Source organism: Phodopus roborovskii, unplaced genomic scaffold, assembly GCF_943737965.1.
Source record: "Phodopus roborovskii unplaced genomic scaffold, PHOROB, whole genome shotgun sequence".
Lineage (NCBI taxonomy): Eukaryota > Metazoa > Chordata > Mammalia > Rodentia > Cricetidae > Phodopus > Phodopus roborovskii.
In genome coordinates, this window is record NW_026126623.1 from 1,075,218 (window position 1) to 1,096,793 (window position 21,576).

Sequence of the window (21,576 nt, forward strand, 5' to 3'; positions counted from 1 at the left end):
AGCATTATTTCCAATATGATGAGACAAAAAGTCCCGACAATGTTGTCATCATAAATGATACCAGACACCAGATTTCTCTTGATTTTATTTTATTTTATTTTTCTGTTTTTTTTTTATTGCTGTGTAACTAGAATTTCAAGTTTACTTTACTCATGCATACATGTGAAAAACTGTCCACTGTGATGATATTCTTTTGTCACTTGTTTTTTGCTTTTGTTGTTTTTTCTTTTGCTTTGGTTTGTTTTGTCTGGTTGGTTTTTTATTTTTCTTTTAAATTTTGTTCTGCTTTTGGGAGGAGGTTGCACAGGCAGAAGGCAGATGGGAAGTGTGGGGAGATGGATGTGGAGATGGGTAGGATCAGGATGCATGATGTGAAATCTGAAAAAAATCAGTAAAAGTTTTAAAACAGAAAAAGAAAAAAAGAAGAAAGGAAGACTGGCCAATGTCTGCATTTGACTTGACTTTTTTGCCACTCTATGGTGGCATTGTGACTATCTCTTATGTCGTCCTGGATTTCAATTTCCCTACCTGTAATTTCTTATGATAGCAGAGATGATTGATTAGAGAGGGGAATGGAAATTTGGACACCATGCCTTCTGAGAGCTGCTACTCAATGAGAGTACCTTGCCTTCTTTCCTGTCTGGAAGAGTCCATTTGTATAAGCCATAGCAATGTTTGACTAAACACAAGTACTCTCAGGCTTTGCTATGCATGCTTCCTAATTTATTGCAATTTTAATTCTTTAAGAATTGATTTTTAAAATTCTTTTGAAAATACAAAAGCTACACTTTATACTGAGGAGTTGTATTATAAACACCACCTGAATCTCATGGTTTCCTTATGACACAGAGAGAACAAACCTGGCATCCATAGAAAGTTCACAGAGGGTCTTAGGCGTCCTTTCAATTCTAGATTGGTTTACTTACAGTTGTGTGTAGAACAGAGGCAGGTTTTTAAATAAAAATTTCGCATGTGTACTTATGATTTGCCATAGCATGTGTATATGGTTCACAGAACACCTTTGTGGAGTCTGTTCTTTCCTTCTACCCTTACATGAGTTCTAGGGATGGAGCTCAGGTGGACAGGTCTGTGTAGCAAGTGTTTTTAGTGGCTTAGCCATCTTGCCCGCAGAGCCATCTCGACAAACCCAGAAGATTTTGCCTCAAGAGATACCGTAGCTTAAGAGACCACTAACTTTACCTTTATTACATGTCACTTACTGTAACCCAGCTTTGTAAATATGACACTGAACATGTCTCTGTTTGTCTTAAACTTAAAAACTATTTCTGGGAGGTGGTGGAACACATCTTTAATCCCAGCAATTGGGAAGCACAGGCAGGCAGATTTCTGAGTCTGAGGCTAGCCTGGTCATAAATAAAGTTCCAGGACAGCAAGAACAGCCCAGGGAAACCCTGTTCCAAACAACAGCAACAACAAAAACCTGTTAAGGAGGGATGTGAGATTGGGACACGTGGACAAAAGAGAAAGATCGGGGAAAAGGAGAGGAGGCTGGAATGGATGAATGTACACATCCCTGAGCTGTGGAGGATGAATGTACTCTTGTAGCTGTGGCTCACTGAAAAGTAAGAAACAAACATCTGCCGATGGTGGATCAACAGGCAGACAGGATGCTTGTAAGCATGGATGGGATATAGGCAGTGATGATTTGATTTATGATGTTTCAGTGTTACAGTGGTAAGACAGTGATTCGAATTCAGAAAAACTGCTTCGATTTATTGTTTTGCTCTCTTCCTGCATTGCTGATAAGTAATACAGTTTTTCTTGTGATGCTCAGTCCCAAGGTCAGGAGAGACAACAGCTAACACCCTGCAACGTGCTGAGCTGTGGTGCTAGAAGGCTCTCTTGTCCTATATTGGGACTTAGCACATTTTCAATTTGTGGTGGTTTTCATCTAGAAATTGACTTCATGGTTCTCTGAGGGTCATCTGTATATAAACCATATTGTGGATTAAACAATTTTTGTAAACATTTTCTGATGGTCCAGCATATGCTTTATTTATCATCTAACATGTGGTAGACATGCTTTACTAGGTACCCATCATGCCAGAGGAATAAAAACTCACTCTTTAAGTAGGAGATCAGTGTGTGGGTAAGCACACAAGAAATGGGATAACCGAACTGCAAAGTCAGGATGCTGTTGTCCTCATTGCAAGCCCGCTTTTTTATTTTTTATTTTTCACCTGACAAATGAAAACAAAAGAAACCTGACCTTCATACAGAACGGATACAACTTCCCTGACCAGAGGCCCAGGGGTGGACTGTGTGAATATTTTTCCAGGCTGCGTGTCCATTGCTTTCATCCTAGTCTCAGAGATCTGTTATTCTAAAGAAGGTTTAGAATTGTTGTAAGACATGAGTTTCTCTCTCTAGCTTGATATTCTGCTGATGCCACCATAGCCTCTTCAAGGTGTCCCTCCAGCATGTCTGGACCTCTCTGTCCTTCCCAGTGGGGCTTTAGGATTCATTAAGATAGCCGGTTTCTGGTTGTTTTTGTCTTTTGCCTGTGTTGCCATGACTGCCCCTTAGAGGGATCAAGGAAATACCCTACACACAAATGATCCCCCCCAAGGCAGTGGGGTGAGATGTGCTCTACACATAAAGTCAGCTCTGCAAATAGTCTGCACTTTTTTCTTTCAATACTGTAATAAGTTGAAGCATTTTTGTGTAATATTTTGTTCTCTCTCCCTCCACCACAGTGTGTGTGTGTGTGTGTGTGTGTGTGTGTGTGTGTGTGTGTGTCTGGTGTTAGTTATGCTTTTGATGCAGGGATATTTGTGTAGTTGCCAGAGGACTTTGTAAAAATGATTCCAGGGATTGAACTCAGGTCAACAGATTTGTATAGCAAGTACTTTCCTACTGAGCCACCTAGCTGCCCCCCCTTATCTTTCTAAAGGATTGAGGGATAGGCTAATGGTTAAGAGCACTGGCTACCCTTCTAGAGGACACAGGTTTAATTCCCAGCACATATGTGGTGGTTCACACAACCGTATGTAACTCCAGTCCCAGGGGATCCATCTTCTGGCCTCCATGAACAGCAGGTATAGCATGGACAGGCACATATGCAGGCAAAACATCCATAAAGAGACATAAAATAAAAATAAATCTTAAAAAATAATTATAAATGAACATGGATAGCTAATGGGGCAAACCAGACGGTGTCACTGTGGTGAGGATAAGGAAGGAGAGGCTGAAGGGATCTGTCAGCTGAAGGGCCTTCAGCAAGGACTCATGTATAGCTTCACAGACATGCAGGCCATTGCATCTAGAAAGAAGTTTGGCTACTCATAAATACAAGGTAAGAGGACACACACACACACACACACACACACACACACACACACACACACACACACACACGTCCTTGCTCTGCTAGCTGAGAGAATTTTTCTCTGTAAGCAATTTAGCCCAGTGGCAGCAAGCAGAATTAGCATCCCAAGTTGGGTTTTGGACAACATTCTGAATTAGAAGGAATCAGAACACCTTGTAGAAAGAATTAATTATAGACCATAGCAGGTACTATGGGAGAAGAACCAGAAGCATCCTGTTGTGGCATAATGAACATGCCAGAAATAAAACCCAAAGTGATAAAGGGGGATCAAAGAGACTCAAGAGGCCAGTGAAATTACCTCCAGAAGCCAAAGATGTATCATTCTAGCAACATGGTAGTACTGAAATAAAAATGAAATGATAGCATGGAAATATGAAATAAATATCCACAAGCCCATCCTGCTATAGGTAAATGATCAAATAAGTAACCAGGAGTAGAGCTCTCCACATAAATTACACAGACACTCAGCCCTTAAGGATATGGAATACATTTCTCTACCTCTTACATGTGGGTGGCCCATGATGATTTTCTTTCCAAGAATATGGCAATGTGACTAGGTATGGTGGACTGCTACCATCAACAATGCTGTCACACTGCCAGTTACGCACCTTGATAGGAAGCATCGAGAATGACACTTTATCACTATGGTCTTGTCTTCTTCCCTGAAATACATCCCCACTCTAATCATGAGGGAGGAAATGAAATCCCAACTGAGGAAAAGCTGCAAAATATTACATTCTCAAAACTGTCAAAGTTATCAAAACAAGGACAATTTAAGAAGCTGTCACCATCAAGAGGAGTTCTGATTCAAGGGCATCCTGGGTGGCATCCCAGACAGAATTAAGAGAAGACTAAGGCAATTTGATTAAAGTAGGGATTTAGTTGATAATAGTAATAAAAAATAATAACAACAACAAATAACATCAAAATAGGTCTGCTAATTCTGACAAATGGATGGTGGCTATGTAAGGTGTTAATAATAAAATCACACAATACCCCCTGTGATTATAGTAATTCTGTAAATCCATAACTGTTCTGAAACAAAAGGTTTTTTAGAAGGTGAAGGAAACACACAATAGCTCCAGAATGCGGAAAATACCTTAGCGGACCAGCTAGGTTTTGCAGTAGTAACATTTATTTGTTTTCCTTTTAAAGAAATAAAATGTTGCCAGTGTAGTCCAGACTGTTCTCTACGCTCCTGCTCTCTCTTCATCCCTGACTAAAAAGCCTGAAGCTGTTCCTAAATTCCATGTATATTTCTCTCCTGCTGCAGGAGTATGTATCCAGTAACAATAGATCCTATTGTCTCTGGGTTGCCAGTTACATGAGGGAGACCACACAGGTTATTTAACCTTGGTGACTCACCATGTTGATTCACTTAGATCTGGTTTGTAGTGATTATGATTTATTAAAGCTTGACTGAAGATTCAAAAAACAAAGTCAGCCTCAAGCTATAGAGATCAGGCAGTGGTGATACATGCCTCTAATTCTAGCAGCTAGAAGCTAGGAGGTGGTGGTACACACCTTTAATCCTAAGGACTGACTAAGAGGTAGACAGATCTCTCTGAGTTCAAGGCCACCCAGGGATACATGAGAGTGAATCAGTCTAAAAGAGTAACAGATCCTTCATTTTAACCTCTGTATAGTAGTCTACTATATAAACAAATCACATTATTCATCCTTCCACACAGGGACAATTAGATTGTTTCTAGTTTTTTAAGCTATAGAAGGTGGTCCCAATTGATACTCTTTATGTGATTCAGTGCAGAAGCTTAGAGCTTTCAGGGTACAATTCTTTCTGAATAGAATTGCCAAGCATCTTTAACCTTACAGTTACCTCCAAATTGCCTTCCAAAATGGACACACTAGTTTATCATCCTTCTAGTAGAGAATCTAGTTCTCATTATTATGCCTCATGAAAAGATTGCACTGCCCACTTTCTAATTAGGCCAACTATGTTACTGAGTATATTTTTCCCTTACTGGATGCCCTGGCTTTGTTTTGTTTTTGAGTTAATTGTTTATGGCTACAGCCGTTTTTGTACTAGGTTGCTTTTACTTTTCTTACTGATATGTATTTAATTTGTCACAAAGGCAACACAAGGTTCTCAGATTATCTTGGTCATGGATGTACTGGAGATGGCTTAGAGTCTTGTGAGTGATCAGTGCATGCATCTTTTTAAAACTCTATGCCTACCAGTCTCACTCTGGGTGCTCAAGTTGGTCACAGTGGGAATATTTATACAGGTGAAGCTGGCAATGCCAACAAATCAGGGCTTCCTCCAATTCCTCAGACTATGTCAAAGTTTATGTGCCAATTATTATCTTAATCTCTATCTCTGCTCTTACCTGGTTTTAACATTTTCCTCAATGTGACTGACTAGAAGCAAGTTCTGATGTCGGAATTTGGCCCATTGGATCTAGACCCAAAACATCTTTCAAGAGTGGTTTGATCAGGATTTCCAGAATACAAGATAAATTTAATATCTTTTTGAGCTCCTGCATCATCAACTGTAAATGATAGTCACTACTTATTTAAAAGTAAATTCAAACTCTTTCAGTGACCTGGGAGACACGGTAATTTAAATATAGAATTAGAATCCAAGTACTGTGGAAAGGGACCACAAATATCCCATCAACATCATCTCAGTCAATCCAAGGTTTCTTTGGATAATTTCTCCTGAAAGTGTGGGTTTAGTGTCCGCACAGACATGCCAAAGAATGAGGGCTCTCTGCCACACAAAACACATTCCTACCAGAGACAGGAAAAAAAAATCAATTTATTTGCCTTGATAGGAAAAGAAGGTCTTTCAGAGAACAGAAATATACTTTCTTTCTATTGGTCTTGCTCTGTGCATTAGCCACTAAGACCAGTCATTTTGCAGGTATCTGAAATCAAGAGTCCTATAACATTTCTCTTAAGCATCTATCTGCACATCTCCATCTATCCTCACTGAATGTAGAAGCCAGCCTGTTTCTATGTCCTCTTGTCAGTGCTGGGCTCTTTGCTTGATCAGAGATCCTTCAAAGGCAGATAGAGGGGAAACAACTCAATTCTGCAGATATGGCTACTGCATTAGAGAGCCAATTTCTATGTGCCTTCTGGAAAGATCTTCTCCTTCAGCAACCTGTTCTTAAGACCAGAAATAAAGTCAGCTATTAGGATTCTGACACATTGGCATTGCTGTTAAAAACACTATAAATGAGGCGTGGTGTAGTGGTGCATGTCTGTAATCCCAGCACTCAGTAGGCAGAGGCTGCTGCATCTCTATGAGTTTGAAACCAGCCTGGTCTACATACTGAGCTCCAGGCCAGCCAGAGCTACACAGTGAGCCCTTGTCTCAAAGATATAAATATATCTTACAGAACAAGCTCCCACTGGGATTTTAATACTCCAAATAGAACATTTGCAAGAGCATTCTCAGGTTGGGACTTCCTTTTGTGGGTTACCTGTGGCTACTTTGCCCTGCTTTAGTAATGTTTCTGCTTGCTTTCCATACCCAAATCCTTAGGGGATTATGCATAGGTACTCAGAACTGCTAAATATATTTTCTAATCTAAGAACACTCATTTGTAACAAACAAAACTCTCTCTTCATGAAGCAAGGTAGCAAGGTAGGGAGCCATCATTCTCTGAACCTGCGTAGAGTGACCAGTATATTGATTTATAGACTGTTGGTCATTTGACAGAGAAGACAAAGGTACATTATAAGGTGTTAGAATATCAATTATAAAAATTATAAAGCAAAGGTGTCATGGCATCTTGGAGTTGAAAATACCATGTCAGCATTATCACAGAGAAAAAGACCAAAAGCTAGAGGAATTCACAGAAAGCCACACCACTTAGCAGAGTCAGAAGGGGCTGGGCAGAGGTGTCATGTGTTTCTGGCTGGCATGCTGTGCGGCCGGGCAAACATCTCAGAGCTGTTGGTATTAATCAGAGGACACAGACATTTGCTTTCACCTGAATCTTCATGTAATCGAAGATGCCCTGCATCATTGAAGAAGCATCTTTTGCACTGTCTGCCACACGGGGATCCTTGCTATTGATATGTCTGGAAGTTAATTATGTGGGGACTAGTGATGGCACACCTATGCCTGGCAGTAGCCACTGCAGATAACGACGGGAGAAGACTGAACTCACAGATAGGCGGGGTATGCCAATGTAAGTTGGCTCATTTCCTCAGATTATCATGTGGGGCAGGAATCCTGTCCATTTTCAAGTCAGGTGCCCTCATGCTCACCTGTGAAATACTATACTTCAGCCAGTGCATGGCCACGGAAGCCACAGAGTCTCCACTTTGGATGATGACAGTCTGAATGATGCCTGTCACTCCTAGCCCAGGCCTGGGGTTTCCATGAACTTTCCTTGTTGCTATCTCACTGAACAAGCAGCCCTAGGAGGGTGTTCTCTTGCCTGGTTTCATCTGAAGGCTCTCTTAATTTCTGCATGGAGGAGCATGGCATTTATGCCTCGAAAGTTGGCTATTGGTGAAACCCCAAACAGAAAGTCTGTCAATTAGCTGGGTGTAGTGCCCTCATTCCTATAATCCCACTGGGCTCTGTGAGATCATGTCTCAAAATAATAATAATGATGATGATGATGATTCAGGCATTATGCACTCGGGCAGTACTCTGATCAGCCCAGGATTCCATGAGTACTAGTCTGCAGGCAGGTGTAAAGACCCCTTTAAAAGTCAGACCCCTGCCCACTTACACTCTCTTCTTCTCTCTCTCTCTCTCTCTCTCTCTCTCTCTCTCTCTCTCTCTCTCTCTCTCTCTCTTCTGCTTTCGGTTGGCCACCAGGTAAACCCCTCTTCTTTTCTTCTCCCCCTCTCCCCCCTCTCTCCCCCTCTCCCCTCTTCTGTTCCCGGTGCCTCTATGTCTCTTCCCTTCTCCCTCACTCCCCTTTCTAAATAAACCCCTCATTCAAGCTCTGTCTGCCTGGTGTGTTATTGGCTCACCACCTCAGTTACCCTCACCTGCTATGGAAGCTGCTGTGCTCTCCCATGTAGTCCCTTACCTTGGGACCCCACTCATTTGGGACCCTCACCCAGAACCTCTCACCTCCCACCCCTTCTCCACCTTTTATTCTTGTAACTGCAACTAGAAACAACAACAATAATAATAATTAAAAGGAAAATCTCAAGTTGAACACAAACAGATCTCTGTTGCTTATGACTGTGTGGGGGCAGGAACCAGCCACAGCAATCACACAATCACACCTGTGGTGCCCCTGTAAAGACAATGTGACTACTTCCATAGGCGAAGGCCCTTGTGGAAGGTCTCTAACAGAGGCACGCCTAAAAGATGGTCATCTATAGAGACAGCCTGGGCAGGGAGATTAGAGTTTAGAATTTCTGCTAAATCATACAAGCAAAAATGAGGGGCACTGGTTTAATCTTTTTTAAAATTTTTAAAATTTTAGAACAACTAAAGTTTTCAACATATATTCTGCTCTTCTCAACATTTAAATCGAGATATAATCACATAAAATGAAGTACATGTGTACAGTTTGATGGTTTTGGTGACTGAATATACTAACATAGACAGTAGCCCACCTGAGATCAGCCAGTTACCATAACTCTAGAAAGTACTTTGTTTCTTTTTTCTTCTGAATGGAAGCTCCTCACTCCCTACCCACCAAGTGCAACCAGTAGCCTTATTTGGGTTTCGGTTCCCTAGATCCATTTTGTCTGCTCCTGAATTTCATTGGAATGGTCTAATGCAGTATGTATTCTTTTGTATCTGGCTTATACATTCTGCTCTTGAGACTTGTCCATGTTTTCACACAGATTAGCAGTTAGCTCCTTTTTATTGCTAGGCAGTGTTATGTTAGATGATTTGTTTATCCATTCTCCTCCTGAAATACATTTGGATGGTTTCCAGATTTTTCAATATAATGAATAAAGTGGCTACTAGCATTGCGGTATAGCTACTTTTTGTGAACATATTTTATTGCTTTTGGTTAAAAGTTAGGGGTAGAAATGCTAGCGCCTAAGTTTGGTGTATGTTTAACCATTCCCAAAACTGCCAGTTTGCTTCTCACAATAGGGATTTTGTTAATGAAGCCAATTGTCCTACGAAGTGAATTTTTTCTTTTATTTCAGTTTATGATTTGTTTTTGTTGTAAGGTATTGATATAGTATGGGTATGCATTCTTCTAAAATGTATTCTTCAGTTTCAGATTAATTACATCACTTTAGTTTTTCTTTAAAAATATTTCTGAATTGCTTACAAAACAAATTGAAACCTGGAAGGTTCATATTGAAAAATTTGTCGCATACTTTGTTTTCTTTAATATTCAATATATGGGAAAATTCTTGGAACATGTGTTAGTCATAAAGTGGAATCATAAAGTGGAAGTTTGTAAATCCTCCATACTTGCAAGAACTTTGTGTATGCTCGGGGGATACCCCTCCTCCCTCCAAGGGAATAAATAATTTGATTCATCCTTTATATAATTGGTATATTTATTTATATAACCACGTACTGAGTTTTGTTGCACAAAAAAAAAAAGCAACTTTCCATTTTTTTCTTTGCACTCAAGTGCTTCATCAAAATGGTGTCATGCTGTGTGGTTTTCTGGAACCTGAATATACTTTCTCAATACTCTGTCCAGATCTTGCCCTTGGTGACCAAGGCTGCAGTTCACCCACTTGCTGTGAATTAAGATTTCATTCTGGAAACTAATCACAATATACCTTATTACCTATAACATTTGTCACTAATGTGGGCTGTGTCTCGTGTGCATACATGTTACTTTCTGGAGAGTCTGGTAATTAGATCTGAAGCTATTATCAAGTTAAAAAAATCTTTTCAATGAAAACAAAACAAAAAAAAAAAAACAATGCCTGCTTCAAAAAAAAAAAAAAAAAAAAAAAAAAAAAAAGGCTGGGGAAAACAGTGTAAAAAAATGTATGAGTCATATATCCCTGTATATATGCAAACATGACTTTATTTCCACAGTTGGAGAAAAGTAAGTTTGATTGGGTAGGCAGTAGGTAATCACCACAGAAAATGAAAACCAATGTCTTTTTCAAGCAAGGTCAGTTTCATCTTATCTTCCAAATATTAAGCACTCAATTTCTCTGTCTAAAAATAGTCATCTTATTGACTTCCAATACAGAAAACATTTAAACATTCATAAGTAAAGTAATATTTTTGGGAAAAAAATGAAAAAAAAAAAAAAACCAACAACTAAAGGCTTCCCCTACAAATAACTGTTATTTCTTTTTCTTTTTCTATATACTTATGTTTGCAGGGAGAAATGTACAGACATTTTATAACTAATATTAAAAGTAGATTGCTTTTAAAGATTTTGTGTTGCACAAACCTAGGAATCACTGCTAAACTGTCTTAATCTACAAATACACTTCAAAACATCCTGAAACCAAATGTTATCCCTTTACTCTTGAATTTTATGCTGAGAGTACCAGGCTGGAAGTATCAAGACAACATTGAATGCAAGGGAATGCTCTGAAGAAATACTTTAAAATTAGAAGACTGAATTTACATTTTATAAATGATGCATGTTAAAGTTCTAATATATTAATTTCTTAATGTTCAGGGACATCTAAAACTGGAACAATTTATTTAAAAACTAAAGCAAGTTTCAGCTAAACAAAGCAGTCCTACATGTATAATTTTCTTTCTTTCCTTTTTAAATGTCCCTTCTATACAGCCGATTCACTGAACATAGCCCACAATTTCCAAGGGAAAAACTGATTCAGACGATACAGAAAACATGGGCTTAGTTCTCTTTACGGTAGCTTTTGATTTGTTTTCAGCTCTAAATTTAATAAAAATCCCCTATGAAAGATGGGATGCCGAAATCTTTTACTGTTCGAGTAATGAAAGAAACCTTTCTTTGCTACAGAACCATCCTCCTCTCCACCAACCAGACAGTCCGTCTGTTTACGAGAAAAACAGTTCTATTTGACCCAGACATTTACAACTCTTACAAGCCATCTTTTTATTTATCGTGGATATCAATTAGCCTGAGTCATGAAGCCCGACCGCATGAAGGGGCGACACGTGATTCAATCACTATTTTTAAAAGTCCACATATTTCAAACTCTCTCCAGCCATTGCTGGCTTCTCCCCCTTTGAGGACCTGGCCTCCGCAGTGTTTGTTCGTTAGATGGCAGTCCCGGGGAAGCCTCGTCTTGTGGAAGCCTCTCCTCTGGCACATTCGAGAAAATCACGGAGGAGACTTGGGCTGGTGCTAGTTTCTAGTCACTTACAGATCAAATGAAGCTAGAGGAACACCAAGGAGAGGGGGATTTGAGGCAGGTGCGGCTGGGTTTCTGCAGTGGCCATCGAACCTGGGTGAATGCCACACGTTCTTAAGTTGGGACCCGAGCCAGACGACGCGTCCGGGTCGGGGTACCCGCCCGCAATCCCTTCCTTGGGAACCCTTCGGTCACGCCCCCCAGCTCCGCGTTCCCGCAGCCCGGCACGCGCTGCGGTCCCTCTCCGCAGCTGCCCACGTGGTGGAGCCCGGAACAGCGCGATGCGGAGGAGCGCCCTCAGGGCGGGAGTGAGATGGGGATGGGAGGCTAGGCCAGCACGACCCAGCCGAGTCGGTCCCCGACTCGGGGCCCCCACATTTCCTCCCCTGGAGGGAGGGAGGCGACATTCCCGAGCCAGTTCTCCCCGGCGTCTGCCGCGCCCTCTGGCGGCCGTCGCCGAGACGCGCCCTGGGCACGAGGGGCCGCCTGTCTGGGTCCCCTTTCCAGGGCTCGGGGGCCCGCGGTGGGATCGCTTTCCTCCGAGTAGAGCCACGCGGACCGCGCCCTGTCCGCCCCCGCCCCCCGATTACGCGCGAGCACCGGAAAGGCGCCACGGGCGCCCGAGCCTGGCGTGGAAAGTGCCCTGCGTAGCAGTCTTCGGGGGTCCCCTTTCCCCCCAGGTGTGCCCCTCCCGCCGCGTCCGGGCTTTCCACCACGCAGAGAAAGAATGCCGCATGCATGCACTTATTTATTTATTTTGCAACAGCTGCAAGAAAACAATGAAGCTTTTTCACAGAGCGGGCCGGCGCGCTCTCCAGTCGAGCTGTTGTTGTTTTCAATGAAGCTCCGGGGCCGCACTCCCCGCCCACCGCGCCCGCAGCCCGCCCGCTCGCCCGCCCGCCCTGCCACCTCCGGGGCCACCGAGTCCCACCGGAGCCCGGGGCATTGTTTTTAGGAGTCCTGCGGGAGGGGAGGGTGCACACAGGGCTGGCCAGCGCAGTGCGGGTGGGGGCGGAAGCGTGGGCGCGCGCGTGGCTCTGTGTGCGCGCGGGGGCCAGCGCGGGTGGAGGCGCGGGGGGCGGTGCCTCCCTAGCCCGGCTCCCCACGCCCGCGCTCCGCTCCGCACGTCCCTGCGATCCCGAACTCCGGCTCTTGGCGCCTGCCGAGTCCGGGCCCGGCCCTCGGCGCGCCGGGACTGCGGCTGTGGCCGCTTGGAGTGTGCGCGCGGGCACGTGTGCGCGGCCCCGAGAGCGCGCGCGTAGAGCCCCCAGTGTGTGGCGGCGGCGGCGGCGCGGTGAGGCTGAGGCTCTTGTTTACCAGCATTAACTCCGCTGAGCGGAAAAAAAAAAAAAAAAAAAAAAAAAAAAGCGGGGGAGGGGGGGACCGAGGAGGAGCGAGCGCACCGGGCGAACTCAAGAGAGGCGAGCGACAGGGAAGCCGCCAGCGAGCCTGTCCCGGCGCGCTTGGCGCTCGCAGCCCCTCGGCCCCGCTCCTCGGACCCTCCACGCCTCTCCCGCGCCTGCGAGAGCTCCACGGCGCGCGGCGCGCTCGGCTTTGACCTTCAGAGAGCCGGAGCCCCCGCGCACGGAGTCGGCGGCGGGCGGGGGCCGACGCGGGGCGGCGGGAGCACTGAGCGCTGCACGGCCGCCGCTTTGTGTGTGTGTCCTGGATTTGGGAAGGAGCTCGCGGCGGCGGCGGCGGCGCTGAGGGAGGAGGCGGCGGCGAGCGGAGCCGGGAGGAGGAGGAGGAGCCGGAGGAGGGGGAGCCGCTCATTCATTTCCACTCCGCATATCTGCCCCTCGCCGGCCTCGCCCGCGCCCCGGACTTCGGAGCAGTCTCGCCAACTGCGTCGCGCTCTCCCACCGCGGAGGCTTGGGCGGTCGCTCCCTCCGGGCATCTGGGGACGTTTGTCTTCGCCAGTGGCGATTTGGGCTTCGCTCCTCTTTCCCTACAGTTTTTTTCCCCTCTTCTGCATCTCTGGGTTTGCAAATGGAGGCCGACGACGCCGACAGCCCGCCCCGGCGCGCCCCGGCTTCCCGACTCCGCCGCGCCGTGGGCCGCTGCTGCCGGCGCTGAAGGGGCCGCCCCGCGCCACCCTCCCCGTCCAAGCTGCCTTCTGAGGATCGTCGCCTGCGCTCTTGTTTTTGAACGGGAGTGAGGACTAAGTTGCAGACTTTTCTTTTTTTCCTTTCCTTTTCTTATTTTCTTTTGAGAAAAGGGAATTTCGTCCCAAATAAAAGGAATGAAGTCTGGCTCCGGAGGAGGGTCCCCGACCTCGCTGTGGGGGCTCGTGTTTCTCTCCGCCGCGCTCTCGCTGTGGCCGACGAGTGGAGAAAGTGAGTATGTGCCCGCCGCCCGCGGCCACTGCGGGAACTTTTCCTCCGAGGGGCTGCTCCCTGTTTGGGAAAACCCAGTTGCCACGGGCGCAGCTGTCGGACTCCGGGGCTCGGGAGCGGAGGGTGGGGCTCTCCCGGAAGGCCAGAGCGGAGCTGGGCGTGAGTTTGCGGCTCAGGACCCCCACCGACCCTGGCTCCGCGCATCCGCGCGCGGGAAGGGCCTCAGGGCTTTCTCTTTCGCTGTCCCGGGAGCGCTGTCCCGCGCGCGGCCTGGTGGGTGGGCAGCTCTTGCTCCAAGGCTCTTTAGGGACAGCACACGCGTGGGCACCTGGTGGGGAAGCTGGGGTGTGGGTGGGCCCGGTTCCCCTGCCACCCTCGCTTCTCCTCACCTCGGCGCGCGGGCCTCCCCTCACCCAGTGTCCATCCCGCACAGCGCACCAGGTTGACAGCACCTTTGGAGGTTTCATGGGTGGCTGCTGGGGTGGACCAGAGTGCGCCGTGGGGGCGAGCGGAGCCTCCTGCCCCGCGGGGTGCAAGTTGTCCTTGAGGGGGAGGTGCGGGCTGGGGAGGCCTCGCGGCCCCAGGACACGTTTCCAAACATCACAGCGCGGCCTCCTGTCGTCCTACTTGTTTAGCCCATCAGGCCCCTAGAGTTCTTGGCCTTTTGCATCTCATGAGATGGTGGGTGTCTAGTCCCCTCTTCCCTCACGGCTTGGTGACTCGGGGTTCACCGGTGTGGTTCTGGGGTTCAGGGTGTCCTCCCTAGGCAAGTGTGAGTTTGGGATCTTCGTCAGACTCCTTCGGGGGTGCGAGGCTTGGATCCCCAACTTTGAGGGTCCTTGGGCAGTCTCAGTTTCTACCCAGCCCAGGACACCTCTTCTTCCTAAAAGCGTCTAAGACGTGGTAGGGACATAAACCCATGCGCAGATCCGACGTGCTTTTCCACACACGTGTGCTCTCAGCGCGGGTTCAGAGACATCCACAACCACTCGGCCACGAGGGGACACCTGGACTCCCAGCCCGGGGGAGAGGTGTCGTGTGCGGTGGTTTGGGCAGCTTCAATGTGGTAGTTTTGTTTTGTGAGCGCGGAGCCCTGGCCCTGGTTGTTGTGGCCAGAGTTGTGCTGCACTGCCCCCCCCCCCCCCCCGCGCTCCGCACTTCCTTTGTACATACTTAATAAGCAGTATCGCTCCACGCTCTCTATCGCTTGCAATCTGATAGCTTTTGTTTTGGTAGTGTCGGGTAGGAGTGTGTGTGTGGGTTGGGGGGTGTCTGGGAGTGAGAACCCTCCACAGTGGTAGGAAGATGGTTTGTTCTCGAGAAAAACAGGGTGGCATACTGGTAGTTTTGAGATGATAGAGTAATTTGAACACGATTAAAAGTTTAAATGCGGGCTCTGAGCTGGGGCTGGGGAGGTGAGGGCGTGCGGATGAGTAATAGGTGCAAAATGTATGCAGGTGGTGCATATTAACTTCGAAAAATCATGGCTGGTTCTTGAGGAGTTAGCGAGGGGGAGATGATGGAGGCTGCGCGGGGCATGCGGGCCCCACCACAGGGGTAGTTAACAAAAGACTGTTTCTATAAACCCTTGAACTTTTAAGAAATGTCTACCATGGAGTGCAAGCAGATCTTTATAGAGCTGAGCTGTTTACTGACTAGAGTAAGGCGCAGACTGGGACCGACACACAAATCTGGGCTCTCCTGTCCTTTGTTTTCCAAACTTTGAACACACTGGATTGGGCGAAAGGCTTCTGGCTCCCATCTACTCAGGCGTTTAGATGGTGTTTGGGGGCAGGGAGGATTTCTAGCCTTTAAGGACTAAATATGGTTTAGAAGGCACTAGGAAGGAGTCCATTTTACTATGGCATCTTATTGAACTATGTACTTTCTCTACTTTTGTTATTTAATGGAAGTTCTGAAACACAAAGTAGCAGCGATGGCCTTGCTTCTTGGGGCAACATGTAGGCATCTGAAACAGGTTGTGGCTGGGTCTTCATTAACAATATTCTTTGTCCAGGAGAAGGATATTTTAATGTGTGCTGTTTTTAATCCGGTGATGACTGACCAATCTCTTCCTAAGGCTTCCTTAAAATGTGATGGATGGCTAGAAAGCACCCAGAATCCTGGTTAGGGCCTGCTGAAGTCCTGACTCAAGTCGGTGTCTGCCTTTCCTGATTAAAGTAGAAGGGTTTCATGAAACATAGGGACACCAGCTAGCCCACTAAACTCAGGAGTAAGTCTGGGTCCCAGCAGAGGCCATCTTTGAGCCATGCAGGTTCACTTGCTGGCTTAGGGATTGGTGATTCTTTGGAGTGTGGCAGCAATGTGATGTTTCCATCTCTAACCTTGGACTGTGGAAGTTTCTTGATGAAAACACAGCCTTGCAGACATGTTTGCTTTGTAGCAGGAGGCTGAGCAGAGCTTCTAAGTAAGAGAGTTTAGAAGTTATGAGTGGCAGCCACATAATCTAGGAATGTTTTCTGTTTTGAAAATCAACATGCATTTTAGAGTTACTATGGCCAGGTTCCTAAAAAAAGATTTAATCATCTTTCTGCCCAGGGCACAGTAATGTCCAATTGTTAGAGGAATGGAGGTATGTGAAATGTTGGTGTTTAAAGAAGTCAGTGTTTTTGTACCTATAAGAAAGAGAACCCAGAAAAAGAGCTTTTGAAAGAACCTAAATAGCAAATTATAGTTTAGGTTTTTCTGTAGGGAAATAGCGAGTCAGCTGTACTTTGTGGAAGGCCAGGCCAGTGGGGCTCAGGACTTGAAGTTTAAAAGGTCCTATGTTTGAATTGTTGAAAGGAATAGACAAAAACAGCTCTGTGAAATACACCAGGGCATTTAAAATATTACAAATAGAGAAAGAAGTCAGTTACAAAACACCGACTATCCCATGATCCATTTATGTGAAATGCTCTGACAATCTAAAGAGAGAAGTTGATCCCCAGGTGCTGGGGGAGGAAGGGCTAAAGGCTGCAGGAGTGTTGGGGGGGGGTGATGAAAATGTTCTAACTTCAGTTTTCAGGTGAAGGTTAAACAACCCTGAATATACTAAAAAACCAAGCCAAACCAAAACAAAACTTTTGAGTTGTATGTTTGAAAATACTTATCTCATAGTATGTGATAATATTTGAATCCATTTTTTTTTTAATTACAAAGATTGAGGAGAATGCATTGTGCCACGTAGGATGTACGATTTGACTAAATAAGATTATTCAGTAAACATTTATGTAGGTTGGTGCTGCTCCTTTTTTTTTTTTTTTCTAAGTTCATGAGCTAAACGATCCATGAATTAGTGCAATACAACAATTTGATAATTGAAGTTGTAACAGCAGGGATCGGATGCCAAGCAAGAAATAGACAAACGGAAAAAAGAATCTTGGTCATTCTTAGCTTAGGAATGGAGGGATTGAATTTAAAACAACACACAAATGCTAATGGTAGTGTGATTCTTGACAGTAAAATATCTTCAAATTGAACTTAAATTGATGGTCTGTAGGGTTTAGGAGCCCAGGCAAGGGGCCTGTTTGTGCATACAGTCTGCCAACAAAGAAATAATGTGTTGTTTGGAGCGGGAAGGGAAGTTCATCTCTTGTATTCACTGCAAGTGGTAGTGACAGCAGAGGAGGGTGTGCTGCTGTTTTCTTTTTCTTTAATTTAAAATTTGTATTTCTTAAATATCCACAATCTGAGTAGATGTGTCTGGTTGGTTACCATTGTTTAGGAATTAAATGAAAAATTAAAATTGCTTAGAACAAAAGATTTAAGGATACAGTCAAACAGCTTTGTTTTTAAAGAACTGTTGTGCTTTTATCTAAATGTACTTTGCCTTTTCCTAAGGAACAGACATAGAAAATAATATTTGCATTATTGGGTTTGGCCTTTGTCTCAAGGTTACTTATTGTTGAAAATATTTCCTGCCCTTGTTATTGTTGCAAGGTAGGTCAGTAATGAGCATCAACTGTATCATTTTCATCCCCCCTCCTCTCCCTCTCTTTTCTTCTTCCCTTTTTCCTCCCTTTCCCTCCCCCCCCCCCCAATCCCCTTGGAGGTACTTTTGTTGCCTTTTTAATCGGTTTCATTTGATTTGTAAGAGTGTACTTCCAGGAACTGAGTCTAGCCAGCAATTAGAAGGTACCTACTGTATGAAAGCTGAACTAGTGCTAAGCATTGAACTTACCAACAGAGAAAGGACTTTCCTTGCTACTGCCTTTTGGGCATTTTCCATGTATTTGCATAGAAGAAGTTACTTGAAAAATCAGGGAACTCCCTCCCCCCATACACAGACACCAGACCTAACTTGCAGCACACATGATGAACTCCATGGTGGGGTGCATTTTAAAGGCCCTGTAAAAACGTTTTTGTAGGCTTGGCTGGTCTGGTAGGCAGCCAGTGCTACACTATGATAGGCGGCTCCCTCATGTTGTAATTTCACCATACACCAGAGCATACGGGTATCCATCTATCTAATCACGCACCTTTGTAGCACTGGTGTAAACAGTTGTGGTTAAAACTGTACTTGTTCACCTATAAGTCTAGCACTCAGCAGTCTGAGGCAGGAGGATCACCAGTTTGAGGGCAGGCTGTGCTACCAGAGAACCCTTGTCTCAAAATCAAAACAACAACAAAATAAGAATTAGTCACAGGTATGTTCATAAATGTTGCCTGGCATGGTTCAAATTTCAGGAAAGGTGGGACCAGTTTCAGAGGCAACTGCTGCATGTATACATCGCTCCCACAGCTTCAAGATAATCATGAGGAAGTATTCAGAATATCAGGTCTTTGTGATTTAAAGATGAATGAACTTAAAAAAAAAGTATGCTAGGTAAGAATGAGATGAAGAGGCAATAATACCTTAAGGGTTCACCCCCCCCTCCAAAGCATACAGGGGCAGTTTTTCTCTGGGTTATAATTTTCCCAGAGTTGTTTTCAAAGCTCACTTAAAACTCAACTCCAGTTCATAGAGGTATTTGTGCCTGGAGGCCAGCTTGCTTTGAACTCTTTTCTTAGCCACTGTTTGACAGGTGCTATTTGAGCCCTAGAAATAAGCTCCTTTTCAGTTGCACTAAGTCTGTAAAAGTTACACGTGCGGTGGCTACGGCTCTTGACTTCTCCTCCGAGATGTTCTAAAGGAAATGCTGAGCACTTGAAAAGACAGCAGAGTGTACAGTGGGATGCACTCTACGCCTCCCTCCCTCTGGTAAATAGCATTTGGCCTCAGGTCAGCAAGAGGAAGTTTTCCAGGTCCTTATAAAGATGTGTGATTTGGCTTACACTTGGGATGGATGCAGTTCTACTGTTGTGTGACACTGAGATCTGTGGACATTGAGGAGAACATAGCTGCCTTCTGATATTTGCAAAGATTGTAATTAAAATATGTACCTGTACCCTATTTAAATGCCTTCACATCATGGATCTGATTTGTTCAGAGATGAGGGCATGGGTTTACTTAAAAAAAAAAAAGTTAGTAAGCAAAGAATCTTTAAAAATAACCTTGGCATGATGAAGTTAATTTCTTTTGTTAAAAGTGTTTGGAATTATTTGACTAGAAACAGTGTCTCTGGGTTTGGTGACTTTAGGATTTTTGAAGATGCCTCTGTGTATTTTCAGTCATTTGTACTCATGTTTTACATTTCTGCGGATTTACTTTTCATCTATGCCAGTTTCACTTACGGTTATTAACATGATGGGTTTCAGAGTCTTGAGGTTGATGTGTCTCTAATTGAGACTCCATCCACTGTCTTCCTTAAATGCCAGCCGAGCACTCACAAGGCTCCATTCTGTAGGTTTGAAACACTGATGCTATAATGAATCTTACCATTCAGTTTTTGAAGTAAAAACGGAACCATAGAAATTATTGCCATGTTGTTTAAAGAACTAAGCAGCTAGTAAGAAAGGCTTTAATTTTTCTTTCTTTTGGGTCCCAGACTGTAAGGATTTAGAAACTCACAGATTGCTATTCAGACTTGACTCGAATAGAACAGAGAGTGGAGTCGTCTGTGATGAGAGATGAACAGCTGGCACTACAGCAACTTCCACAGGATAACGATGCTGCCTCTTCGGTTTTATATTTAGCCTCAACTTGGTTCCTGCTGGTATGGGATGTGTTCCTGAAGCGTAGGGACCATCCCCTCCTATGCTTCCTGATGGGCTTCACACTTAATTTCTTATTTGGATTATATGATGGCCAGCTACGGAGGGAGAATGGAAGTCTGTATTGCATAAAGAAGGATGCCGGTCTCAAATTGTTTACTTTGCAATGGAATGACAGAAATGGCTTTTTCAAGAACCAGTTTGTTTACTTGGTTTTGTTTTTTTGTAGCCTGCCTGCCTGGGATCATTCCTAGGCCTGTGCCATCACACTTGGCTAGAAAACTTTAAAAAGGATTTTAGAAAGCAGTGTATCATTGCAGAAAATTCCTGGTGGTAGTGGGAGCTGGAAACGTAAAATTTTACTCTTTCTGTCTCATCTCACTGCAAAAGTTAAAGCATAACAGTTGCTCATAGTTGTGCACGTGTGCATGTGTGTACAGATATGCATGTGTACATGTATCCATCTGGGTTGACCGACTGAGGTTCATAGCTGTTGGGCTTCTGTGTACTTAAATGTGCCAGTTTCTTTTAAAACATGACACCTTTAAGCTGGCTCTGGAATTGTCACTTTTAAAACTAATCATCACATGGGTAGCAAGTATGTTTTATGATATTAAAGCAGGAATATTGGATAGGCCAGAACTTGAAGAGTCCTGAAATATTTTGCATGTCTGCTTTTGCTTGTCTTTAAATTGAATTTTGGGAGTGTTTCTGATTGAGTGAGACATTACCACTTTAAGTCACTTTAAGGCATAGAAGCCTGATGGTAATTAGGTAACAATGAGTTAATATATAGGAATTTTCTTCTCGTTTGAATTGTTTTAGTAACCTTTAATACCTAACTGGAAAAAACATAGGAAGTATCTGTAGGGTTTCCAGGTGACAGCTGTCCATCTGGTTGACTGGAACTTCAGCGATAGTATTCTGAGTCATTGGCTGTCCACTATATTTAGATAGTGAAGTCTTCATCAGTTGTGCCCATGCTCATCTGTGTCATATGGTGTTTGTTCTCTCCACCAGTTTTCCCTGGACGTCATTGTACTGCAGTAATACACAGGCTCCTAGACTCGGGGCTTGAGGGGGCCCCGTTGCTGGCTCTATTGTCCACTTCTGGGAGTTAATGGGTTCATGGTTTATGTGTAGTTACAGCATGGAATAGTTGGATCGTAGGAACATACTTTGTTACGAGTGGCCTTTCCCAGTTAGATGCTCTATTTTCAACATCTATTCTAATGTGAGCTTCTCAAGCCCTGAGATTGACTCAGGACAGAAACTCTAGTTAACCTCTGCTGCCTGCCCTTTTCTGAAGAGACTGCTTAATTGAATGTTTCCTCTCAACCCCACTGAGTCACTTCAAATCACGAAGATTTGCTCATTTCTGGCTCCTCCTCCATCCAGTCCAGACCTGTATCTCAACACTTTGAGTAGTGAGGACACCCTCAGCTGGCCTTTGAGACATTCTCAGTGCTGGAGAACATCCCTGGGCTTTGAGTACTTGCCAACTAGGTCCTCACAGTGTGCCACAGCTGAGTCCCCAGATTTAACAAGAGGTCCCAATTTTGT

At 44.6% G+C, this 21,576-nt stretch overlaps 1 protein-coding gene across 1 annotated transcript in view; it reads left to right on the forward strand.

Moving 5' to 3' along the window:
• Positions 1-13,762: 13,762 nt before the first annotated feature.
• Positions 13,763-21,576, forward strand: part of Igf1r (insulin like growth factor 1 receptor) — a 277,658-nt gene continuing 269,844 nt past the window's right edge. The window contains exon 1 of the mRNA XM_051206506.1: positions 13,763-13,917. Within this exon, the coding sequence (XP_051062463.1) occupies positions 13,824-13,917 (94 nt within the window). The 5' untranslated portion in view covers positions 13,763-13,823. The remainder of the gene's footprint in view (positions 13,918-21,576) is intronic.